The 12480-nt window shown below is 41.4% G+C and overlaps 1 protein-coding gene across 1 annotated transcript in view; it reads right to left on the bottom strand.

Annotated features, from left to right (window-relative positions):
* The window catches only part of tenm4 (teneurin transmembrane protein 4), a 130580-nt gene that overhangs the window by 4286 nt on the left and 113814 nt on the right, over nucleotides 1-12480 (bottom strand). Inside the window, exons 28-31 of the mRNA XM_026340724.1 lie at nucleotides 10422-10657; nucleotides 6882-7178; nucleotides 4247-5861; nucleotides 2210-2352 (exon numbers count right to left, since the gene is read on the bottom strand). Of these exons, the coding sequence (XP_026196509.1) occupies nucleotides 2210-2352; nucleotides 4247-5861; nucleotides 6882-7178; nucleotides 10422-10657 (2291 nt within the window). The remainder of the gene's footprint in view (nucleotides 1-2209; nucleotides 2353-4246; nucleotides 5862-6881; nucleotides 7179-10421; nucleotides 10658-12480) is intronic.

Below are 12480 nucleotides of genomic sequence, written 5' to 3' on the forward strand. Positions count from 1 at the left end.
AGGGGCATCAAGGGAAAAGGGGGCAATGTCCTCTATTTTAATGCAACAGCCTTCCATCATTCACCTAGCATGGGGTGTAATCAGCCCCGAGCACAACCCACAATGAGAGATCAAGCCTTGTGCAGCACAAACCTCATCTGTCTGTCCCCTCACGGCATTTTTCAATCTGTGTACGGATTCAGCAAAATAAAGGCTTAAATGAAAGCAACAGAACGGCAGGCTCTGGTATAAAATAAAACGCCAAGTGTAGGATGGGATAAGATATACCACATGTAGCTATATTTATGCTTCAAAGAACCCTACATTTAATTAGGCTGGCCTGGCCATCTGCAGTGAGGATCAACAGAGCATTAACCAGCTCAGAGCACCGTTTTTAAAGCAGGAATTCGAGATAAGTAAATTGGCTTGTACACAGGGTAAAGACTAATTATCTCAATCTTTCCTTACAAATCATTTACAGTACACACTTCAGAGGTGTGCTGAAGGAAGAGCCGCCTTACAAATGTAAGTAAAACCTTCAAATCTAGGCTAACTTTGCTATTTAAAGCCTCCATTACAGGATTTTTAGACACACAGTCTATCATGGGTATTCTTGAATGCGTACTTGAAAGGCTGGGCTTGTAGATGAAAAATTAGCTTTCAACCACATTATTACTCAAATGGAGTTATCTCTATTTATTTGCAAGTGAAGCAAACGTAAACAGACTCAAAATAGCTTCAAACGTGCTTCTAAGAAACTAATGGTAAAAGAAAATGTACGCAACCCGATAGCTCAGGTTGCTGGGGTTGAGTGAACCTGTGTAAAATGAGAGAGATTCTGATCCATCAGACAGACAGTGGTTTTCTAAGTAATGAAAATTAAGTTAGATACGTTATTTTATTTAGAATTAAAATTATATGTTGATAAATGGTTCTCTGGCATCTGCGAACGTGTGGTTTGATGTGACCAATGATTCAGTCGGCACTGCAGTGTTGCATTTATTCTTTCTAATCTGCACTACCATTCCATCATATCTACTCTCAGATATTTGAAATGGAAATATCTGGGATGACTTTGAATTAAACTTGATGGTTTCTCTGTTGCAGTTTCTTTGTAGATTGGTACCTTGAGTGAGTTCAGAGATTCTCAGAGGAGTGTCAGACGCAGGCAGCATGCATGAGTCAGTCCCAGGGGGCTTTGACAGTAACCCTCCTGAAGCGGTCTATGCTAGATGAGGACATAACACCGTAACATTCCTACTACTATGGTTTTACACTTTATACATGACCTGTGAAATAACAGTGTGTATTGATGAGTCTTTCTTTTGCTGTGTAATTGACCATGGCATGCTGGAATGTCTCGATTAAGACATTAAAAATTTGTAATGGCTACAAACGGGTATGTAGCGCGTTGGAGAGCAGAGGAAATATCGTGATTTATTGACATTCTATATCTCTCAACAAACACTTGACATGATGTGGGATACACTAACAGTTAATTGGTGTTTATTTATGTCCAATGCCACCATCTGAAAAATTATTTCTCAAACTAAGGACACAGAACATATTTGTGTTTTGATTTTTTATTCTAAATGCTTAAAAATCTCAAGTGTTAAAAAATGAAACTACAACAGCTGGTATTAACGCAGCATTTTTTTAGACTTCCCTGCTATTTCTGTTAATTACACCCGGTTGGTTTGATAAAGCTTTTTAAAAATAACAATAAATACCCACTGTGTTATGGTAGCAACTAAAGTGTCACTCAACACGAATCTGCCCCCCTGATGGGTTGTATTCTCTAGTCTAGCTGTAACCAAACCTAATACAACAACATTGGCCCTGTTCAATAATTCAGGTGAGTTGGAGGAAACTTAAAAGGGCTGATAAATGCAGGAATCAGAGCATGTCTACTACCCTCTCAGACCCTGGCTAACGGTGTAAGACTGAGATGAAATCAATGGCCAGTGGTGGGGGAAATGGAGAGAGAATTTCCCTAATGGCAGGACAATTACAAGAGCTGTTTAGCCTGACCCCATTCCCCAAGATGAGGACTAGGGGCAGGGACCAGGCTCACTGGTCTGCGTTTTGGGCTGATGGCTGGCAGCTCCTCTGGGAGTCTGGCTACACAGTGCATGTCAATTTGCTAATGATGTTGAGAAGGAGAGGAGTAGAGGTAAAATAAGATCTGTGGTAAAGTGGAAAGTGGGACAGGTGAGAGCCTTTGGTTTACCTTGGTGCTATCCCACTCCTGCGTCTTGATCTGAGTGCTGACTAGCTCGTAGGAGGGCTCCATGGCCTCTGTGCTTGGTTTTCGATAGCCAGGGATGACATTGTAAAGTTGGAAGCCGAAGGTCACTAACCAGCTGTTCACATCTGCAGAGGAGGGATCAAAAGAGTCAAACAGTGAAACACGTATAATGGTATATTAAGAGACAAATCATTTCAACACTGAGAATTCATTCGTTAAATTTTAACAGTTGTCAGTGTGTCATCGGGGGGCTGTCTCCTTGAAATACTCCTCACTCGCTCTGAGCACTTGATTTGTTTGTGAAAGTGGACAAGCTATAATAAACACTCGAGACTATGGCAGTGATTCATGTCCACTCCTGCAGGTGCTGCACTAATGACACACAGCTGGGTCCCAGAAACGCCAAGTGACATCTGAGAGTGTCTGCTGTGCTGATAATTATATACTGTAATTTCATGTCATTTCAAAGCAGGCGAGACTTCAACCAAGATATTTTGAAGACTCAGCGGGTTATTCTGCAATATTTTTTTTTCCCCTAATGAGATGCTAAAAAAAGGAAAGTGACAGATCTGGGATTCAAAACCCATGCAATCATGATAATGTGGTTCGTCTAATAGCAGCCACCAGCGATGTGGTTATAGGTGCTGCTGCCATCCCGGATGATAAGCTGTCATTAATTCTGAATATCACAGAGAAGGCTACAGACATGACTGGAAGCAAAACCTGTTAAATCGAAGCCATTTGTTTCTTGCCCCTTTCAATGTGTTTGTTATGGACAGCAGAATCATTGCTGTGACACTTGGGGGGCAAGTTTGTCACGGATTGGCACTGCCACATTGTCGCACCTGACAAAGCTTTTCTAAATAAGAATTTGTTTGAGGACAATGAAAGGACCCTGGTAATTTAGTGAAAGGAATGGAAATGTCAGCCCCATCAATCACAATTGAGGCAGACCCACTACAGTATATCTAACAGTCTGCTTAGCATTCAAATGCCAGTCAGCCCCTAATGGTGGACTGTGAAGTTGAACGCCTTTCTGCTTGGCAGGCGGCTAAATGGCTTTGTTGATTAGAAAGAAGAAGTAAAAGGCTCAACTCCAACTGAACAAAATCAGTTTTTCCTCACAGGTAAAGGAATTAAGGATAAAAGGTAAAACTATGTTATTTCACAGCCAAGCTAAGCATTATCAAATAAATATAATGCAGAATGAAAATGTAGTATTACATCTGCCATTTGTGACTGAGATCTGTCTGAAGCTGATTGGTTTAACCAAGAAGCATTCACCGAGTATCCTTAACAATGTTTTCTTTCCAGCCAAAAGAGGTTGATACCACCGGCCCTGGCTAAGGTTTCCATGGATTCATTGTGCTCTCTTTCTTCACTGGGGCTCTTTCACTGCTATTTACCTCCTCCCCACCACAAAGCAACACAAAATGATGTGATATTTCTGGGAAGGGACCTGAGTCTTCTACAACAGAAGGGGCTTTGTCGTACAGCATTGTTCCCTTTGAGCACTTTCAAAACGATAACCAGTGGGCACACACACAAGCACATATGTGATTACACACATAGACAGATACACGTCATAGCAGACAAACTACCTCAGTGTCCCAGTGAGGAAGCTCTGAAAAACCTCTCTGGCACACTGCTTTTCAATTTAATTTTGGCAGGATCTGTTCTTCCATTTGTGACTTGTTGTTTAGAATAACAACACATCAAAACATAAAAAAAGGGAAATGAGTAGTTTGCTGAACTGCAGCATAGCAGTTTCACACAGGACTGAGGCTGAAGATAATAATCTCTCTCCTCCCCCTACACATGTAATTTTAGCACCATCAAATTAGATGCGTTATTGATATCTCTAGAGACTCATTTAGCATCTGTCAACCCCTACAGTATTTATATAAAGACACTAACCTGTACAAAATTCAAATAATTGTTTAGAGTATTTTGATGCGGCTTCCTACTTATTGCCTTGACAAGCTGGCAGCTTTCAATGTAAATATGATGTGAACTTACCAGTCATGTAGCACTTTATCTCCGCAGTGTTTGTGAGAGGATTGTTATTCTTGAACATGTACAAGTTGAACGGCACAATGTGGTTGCTGTTGAGACGTTTCCAGATCTCATGATTAGGTGTTGTCCAGCGGCCAGCAAGGACATCGTAGTCCCGTCTACCCATGTGGACGAGTTTACTGAGAGGCTCATACAGGCCTCCCTGGTAGCCGATTATGAGCTGTAAAGCAGGGTTGGTGTCAAGGTAAACCTCTCCAAATGCTGTATGAAGAATCTGCTTGATCATGAGGCCTGAGCCACTGAACACAGCCAGAGGGGTTCCTATGTTATCACAAGCCACATAAAACTCATCTCCACTGCTAAGCTCCATGGCGAAGAGGTGCCCCTGTAGGTCATAGTACAGTGAAGTAATTTCAGAGCTGGAGTGATTATACATATGGGTAACCCGAGTGGGGCTGGATAAGTCGGCATAGAAAAACTGCAGGTGGTGGCCGATGCTGCTCCTGCTGGACACCCTCCTGCCAAGGCCATCATAACGATATTTGATGGTCCAGCCGCTCACTTTGTTGTACACTTTGACAAGCAAGCCAGCTGAGTTGTACTCAAAGTATTCATTCCCTCTTTGTTTGAGGAAACCGTCCTCATCCATCCTGTACTGGACATCTCCCAAGCGAGTAATGCGGTCTCTGATATCATATCGTAGTGGCGTGAGGCGTGCACTGTTTCCAGGGCTGAGGAGATGTAAGTTGCCATTCAGGTCATAGCTGTATCTCCACAGAGGCTTGTCGTTGATAGAGACCACTTGTAGTTGACCATCGGCATCATACTCATATGTGTAGCGCGTGGTGTTGGCATAGGGCCCAACCTTTAGTTCCTTGGCTACCACTCGCCCCATGTTGTCGTACTGCACCATCATCCAGTACATGAGTGAGCGAAAGATCTCATATTGTACCTCTTTCACACGGCCGTATGCGTCAAAGTGCTTGGTATGGGTCATCACTGCAGTGGTGATAATTTGATTTATGTCATAATAGATAACTCCAAATTTCCCAAATTGTTCTGTTTTACCGGAAACATCATCATAGCGATACAAGTCAATTGGCAGCGGTGTTTCGTTGATGACAGCCTGCATGCTAGTGACACGGAAACTGTTGTCATAGACATAGTCAAATCTAGCATTGACCATGCCCTCTTCACTGAATCTGAAAATCTGCCTGTCAATCAGTGGGCCAATCTGACGGTAGCGAATAGTGCACGTGAACCCCTCGCTCTGCAGGTTGACTGTCTTTAGCATGCCTGCCACCTCATCATAGGAAAATCCGATGCGCGTGGTGTCATAGAGAATCTCCAGCAGCTTGGCAAGCTTGCCATATTTGTAAATGACCCTGCGCCCTGTGCCCAAGTAGGTGGTCTGCAGCAACTTCCCATCCTCGCTGTAGTCCTGGAGCACTGAGGCGTTACCTTCAGGTGGCCGGTAGGTGTTTCTGTAGTAGCCAATAGAGCGGGAGGTGTCTAGGGTTTGCCGTGCCACGTTGGGCATAGTGACAGAGGCGAGACGGTCGTTTTTGTCAAATTCAAAGATATACTGCCTCTGGCTGTACAACAGCAGTACCATGGACTGTAAAGAGAAGAGGAAATAAGTATTCTTTGAGTATGATATTTAAACACAGCACTAACTATCTATTTTTTCAAATAAAATTGTATCACAAAGTAAAACAATAATTAAACTAAAAAAAGATGTGATTTAAAATAGCCTATTTTATGTCTAGTTGGTACTGTGCAATGCAAAATAACTTTATTTATTCCACCTAGTACCTAGTAACCAATTACTTTTCAGCAGCTTAAGTTAAAAAGGTTATTAAATATACTGCAGAAATGTCGTCTATCTCTAAAAAGCCCACGCCCTGATGGGAGCACTGATTTTGCCAGAATGTTGAAGTAGGACTACAAGTCACTGGGCTGGTATACTACAAAAATCTGAGGAAGAATTCAGAAGCAAATCATGAAGATGGAAATGTGACTAAATCTTATTTTCATGATGAAAGTGGAGTTTTTGATTTTGCTCTCGCATTTCTTGAGGACATTAGTTTACAAACAGGCTGCTTCTTGTTTCTTATTTGTAGAATCTTTTGAGCCGTGAACAGTTTCAGGGAAGTGAATTTTTCACAGCTTGACAATTTGAAATTTTCCATTTGTGCTCTTCTTGGACCAATAAATTATGTCTTTAAATCAGTTCTAGGGCAGTCAAACTTGTAGTTTGCTGAACAACTGACTATAGACTATGAACAAGGTGACTGGCTGCCATTTTCATATTACATGTCTAAGCTGGAGTATCACAGCTCTTCACCTTCTCTCTAACAATCCTGCCTTCAATTAGTGAGTAGAAAGTGACATTTCACTCTGTTCTTCTAATCAGAGCTATTTCAGGTTGAACTTTGCTGTCAGACTATGGTAACAAAGTGGTGCACAAGGCAGTCTTTAATTACATTTCTGCTGATAACTCCTCATAATGCTGCTGGAGTATAACAAGTTAACTTTTAACTCTGGTTTAAGATCTTCCATCAAGGTTCTTAAACAAACACACCTTATATTAGATTTTTATCTTTTTAATCAGTATTACAGCACCAATAATTCTTACCTTCTCAAGGTAAGTGTAGCTCCAAGATTTACCATCTGCAAATATCTGAGAGGTGATTCTGCCATTCTGGTCATACTCCATGCGTACAGACATGGTACCTCTTTGGATACCTGCCACATGCCCTCCAGGGGAGTAGGTGACATTTACTCCATTCAGACGACTGCTTGGAGCCCACAGAGTGGGCCGTCCAGCATGATCATAGTGGATACGTAATGTAAACTTCCTGTGGTCATCGTAGACCTTTTCTGTTCTGGTGATTCGATCAAAGTCCAATGACAGCAAGTTCCTGTTATGAACCTGTTGTGAATGGAGAGAGGAAGCAGACATTTTAACCACAGCAGCTCTACTCAGAGGGAATAAACATATTTGGATATTTTGATATGATTGAGAGAAAATGGTGCACTGCTCATCTGAGGTGGAACCTTATGGGGACAGCTTTTATCACAAAGTGACTTTTATATTCTTCTTTTCACAGCTTTTAATTACAACAGAGGAGCTGTATCACAGGACTGCAGGAGCCATTGAAGTGATGAAATTATAAGAATTACCATATTTCTTTGTTTGTGCAAAAATTCAGCAGAGTCTTAGTGGGAGTATGCCTATTCATGCACAAAACATTAGAGCCACACTGATCATTAAATTCATTTTCACTGCTTATTGAAAAAAATTACCAGGCGCAGATGACTCTTGGTTTATTTAGCTATTTCCGTAAATTAGAAAAGAGGAGAAAACAATCAATTCTGCTCCTGTGTGACTCAGAATATTGCTTAAATGACACTTCACATTTTTTGCCTATTTTGAATGGATGCCGCACAAAGTGACCTTTGGCTTCTCTGTGATCAGAGTAAAAAACACACTGCTCTGAGGAGTGTAATCCTTAGTTCTGTAGTTCCATTGCTGTGGCCAGAAACATCAAACAACACCCCTCCCATAATGTTTCTCAGTCAGCAGCTTCTGTAAGCATAAGCTACAGAGGGAAAAGCAATCAAATCAAGAGGAGAGAAGCATGCCAGGTTGCAGGTCTGAGAAACTCTCCATATAAATCACCATTTTTTAACACCATCTGGTAGATTTGGGATAATGTGATCATAGAGGTCTCTTAAAACTATCTCTCTGTATTATTTGAGATATTTTTTGTAATTAATCTGCACAGTTTCTCTTCATGTGTGCTGCTGGTAAAATGCTTGGCAGGGCTTAAAAACATCCCAGAAGCAGCTTTCTGAGCAGCTCAGGAAAGCTGCTTCTGGCTATCTACCAGACACATTCCCCAGAGCAGGTCACAGGGGGCTTGCTGAGAAGCCTCACTTTTTCAGTCTCACACTGAGAAAAGCATGCTTAGGTCTCTCATCTGTGAAGGGACAATTACACCAGAGGCAATTAATGTCACTGATACCTAATTGAGAGGATTACTTTACACTAAAAGCAAGAGATTCATGAGGAGCACATTTCCATGAAGGTTTGGAGGGACACAAGCAATTTGAGCCCCAAGACTGTGGGGGGTGGGTGCTCCTCCAGTGGATCCAGGAACATAAATGAGGGGTGATGGGCTAGGGGCACATTTGTTATTCTGTCTTTTACTTTTACTTGCCATTATAACAAGTGTCAGACTTCACTGACCAAGTGAAATTACCACACCTTTTAAACAGCCACTTAAACTGGATATCAAAGACTAATCCCCCCTCTTGCTCAGGCATTTCCTGAAACACAGGACACAGGGTGTCAGTGTTTCTTTATTGGGCAGTAGAAACCAGCTGTCCATCCAAAAAGATTGTACCAAGATTGTTTCCTATAGAAAATAACGTGTAAGTGAGAGAGAGAAATTTCCTCATGCCAGGATCTGGTTCGCCAAAGACTCAACAGGGTGGAAAAACCCTTTTACAGCAGAGAGCCCAAGATCCCATGAGAATGGAAACCTACTCATGAGGAATTATTTTAAATTGAACATCGCCTCTAAAGGAACTTCTCAAAGCAGATGTGTAGAAACACAAGAGAAACTATTACATTACATAAGACCAACAATGTTACACTTTAAACTGTCCTCAACATAAAACACTAAAGCAACATCTGATCTCTCAATCAATATCAATGACTTTTGCGTCAAATAACAGTCTCAATCTGTTACTTTACAAGTGAAAATGCCTTTCATCAAATCTCATGATTAATTCAGCAGTTGGTCTGTTTTCTTCAATAACATCAGTTATGTTTATTCCCAGACTGCAATCAAAGAAAACAAATTCTACCCTTTTATTTATCCTCAACAAAAAGCTCTGCATTAAAATATAACAAAGGCTTCACGATAATACTAAAATGCCAATACACACATACGAGCTTTGTCTCTGTCCCTAATTCCACACTGAAGGAGTTGAAGATTCTTATAAGATGGTGTCTACATTTCCATGGAAATAAACAGTTATTGTGCAGCAACAAAATAAATCATGAATGTTATGAGTGGCTGGAAGGGGCAAAGCAAAGTAGGATGTCACTGTGGAAGGGGTAGACCAGGAACATCGGTGACCCTGATAAAACAAACACACACACGTGTGGTTTCACAATATAACAAATATAGACAAGGTGCTACACGAGCCACAGACAGCAACAGACAAAACACTTATGATATCCTCTGTCATCGCTGCCCACTCCTAGTACAAGAAGAATCTTTGAGGGGCACAGTTGCTTTCCTTGCTCCTTTTCTCATGAGTACCATTGTTTTGTATTTGAGAACAGCCCCCCCTCCATCCCCACACTGCCACCCACGTAATATCACTTGACATGCCACTCAAGGTCACTCAATGATTCCAGCTCTGTTCATCCCCTCTGTTCTTGCCATTAGGCTGCTCCCATTTCCTATCTTACCCCTGGGGCCATTGTCTATAACATGCATTAGAAGCTTTCACTTCCAAAGGGACGACAGGGCCATTAAATGAACAGCCGATGACAGACAAAGTGGCACCTCCCTGTTAGTAGCGTCTCCTCCCAGAGAACGTAGAAGACAACTTAACTAAAGTATTTGCATTACAAAGCCAAGAAAACAATATAAGCCAATCAATCCGGATACATTTTTTATTGGTGCTCTGTGTGTTAATAGTAATTCCCAGTGAGTCATTTTCGATGCTTTATGATCATAACGAGATAAACACTGGGTGTTCATCCCATAATGAAAACAAACCTGTGGATCATCTGTGTGCAACTGTGTTAACTTGTTAACAGCCATTCACCAAGTCACATATTTCTCTGAGTTTTGACATTTCGTATCATAACAACGTGTATCAGGTCTACTTTAACTCAGACTTGGGTTAAAAGAAACACAAGGTGCTGCACCAGTGTGGGTTGTTGCTCCAGGTATCGTATGGTCACTTATACTTCGGAAAGTTACGTTTAAGTTACACATCTGTAAGTTTGAAGGACCATCAATATCATTAACACTCCACAGCAATTTATAATTATAAGGAAGATTTTTTTCTTTTCTGTAGCCTTTGAACAAAGTCTTCCAGTGAAAAGATTTATCTTTTAGCCTACACTCAGGTAAAGTGCAACGCTTACCCTTAATCTGCGTCCATAAACAGTGACCTGGCCACGAGCCTGCTCCTTCCGCTGCCTCCACTCCACCAGGTTAAGGCCATTGTCAATAGCCAGGGTCACGTTCCTCTTGCTGACTGTGGGGTTGACTGTGCCAGCCAACAGGTGGGGCTCGGTGTGCAGGGACACCTCCATACCATTAGCCAACACTAGGCGCAGCGAGCCGTCCAGGCCAATAAAATAACTGTTCCGTACTTGATCTGAAGGTGCAGAGAGGCAAAAGAGAAAAATAATTATGACTAGAAGAAGAAGGAGGCAAACAATAAGAACTCTTTGTAGCAGATGTTAAAGGACTAGATCTAATATTCATCTCAGTGAGACACAAACATAATCACCTAAAATGGCTGTTCAGCAAAAAGAAAGCTTTTAGCAGCAGTATTTAACTGAACCCCAGTGATAATATTGGGTCTGTGACAACAAAGATCAATAGTGAGAGGTTTCACAGCGCCAGTAAAGTTTTACAGCTGGTGCAGCAGCCTGGAGGATATGGGGGAATGAAAACCATCAAAGCTGCTGGCTTGCCTGTGGTCTCAGAGAAGGCAGGGTGAAACAGACATGCATGCACAAACGCATGCACACATACCAAGAGGGATAAATCTGAGCCTGTCTCTTACTGTCCCTAGGTGACAACAGGCTGTGTTCCAGCTCCAGACCAGTGACTAATGTTTCCACTAAGCTTCTCATGTACATTCATCAGAGAATGCCTCCTTCTTGCCTGCTGTCATTAGACTGACAAGAACCAGGGTGAATATTATTCTCATTAGGAACAAAGGAAAATTAATGACTTGTCAAATACTACATTAATTAGTTGACTTCATTTAAGAAAGAAAGAAAGAAAAAATCAAAACAAACTGCAATTTCGTCATGTTTACATGTCAGGTTAGAGTGGCTATGACGGTTTCTTGAGAATAACAACACATGAGAAAATAGAATTTTGTATCTTATTCTTTTGTGCAAACCACCACGGATGTCTTGTGTCATTTAGACAAGAGAAATGAGCAGAGGAGGCTGGGTTGACCTTGCGTTGGCCTTTACCTCCCCTCTTCTCCATCATACCGATGCCTCTGGGGCAGTCCCTACCAAAAGGAGGCCTCAGAGACCAGATGAAGCTGAAAATACTGCTGAATTGGGGAGTTCGAGCTAATGTATTCACACAGTTCAGCAGGGGAGACATATGCCCTGCTCTGACATTTAAGGGTCTGCTGCTTAAAACAAAACAAATAATGGAACAGTGCACCTAACCACCAGATCACACTGAGGCTGCCATTTTCAATTATCAATAAAGATGTTTTCGTTGAAGAATAAAAACATAATTTAATTCCTATTTTCATTTCAATTTACAACTATATATAGTACATTTACATCTGTCAATTGTATATTTGATGCAATTCTTTTAATCTTTACGTTATCAGTTACAACTTAATTACAAATAACTACCTTAATGTGTGTTAAATATTGTGTTGAAGAGGACAAACACAACCAGATGACCAGAAAAGAATCTTAAAAGCAGCGTGTTCATGTGTTATGTGATCACCCAGTTGCAAGCTTACAAAGCAGGCAATAGTGAATTAATTAACAGCAGAGTTCCTGGCGCCACCCTTCTCGCTAGCAGATGTCGAAGACAAGGTCACAACATGGGGGTGACCAATACCTTGAGCAACAGTGAGAAACCAGAGATTGTCATCTTCTGTTTCAGATGCAGTTTTATTGTGAGTCTAGAGGGTCAGATATTGGAGGACATGTTAAAATCTAAAATCAAATGTTAGCAGAGGAAGGAGTGTAGGTGGGGCTGCCTGTTAAAAATTGTATGTCCAGAAGGTTCAAGGCTATCAATGGCCAATCAATGAAGCAATTAGTCAGGCACAATAATAGGACACAAGAAAACCTAACTGGAAATGCAAATGAGGTGCCACAACATCAGTTCACCTCCTCTTACTAATCATCTCCCTGCTTCTCTCAGACCTGGTGGATATTGTATAGGCCACCAGGCACTGTCCGTTATCAATTGTTTTTATGAAAGGAA

This window comes from Anabas testudineus, chromosome 13 (genome assembly GCF_900324465.2).
Source record: "Anabas testudineus chromosome 13, fAnaTes1.2, whole genome shotgun sequence".
Lineage (NCBI taxonomy): Eukaryota > Metazoa > Chordata > Actinopteri > Anabantiformes > Anabantidae > Anabas > Anabas testudineus.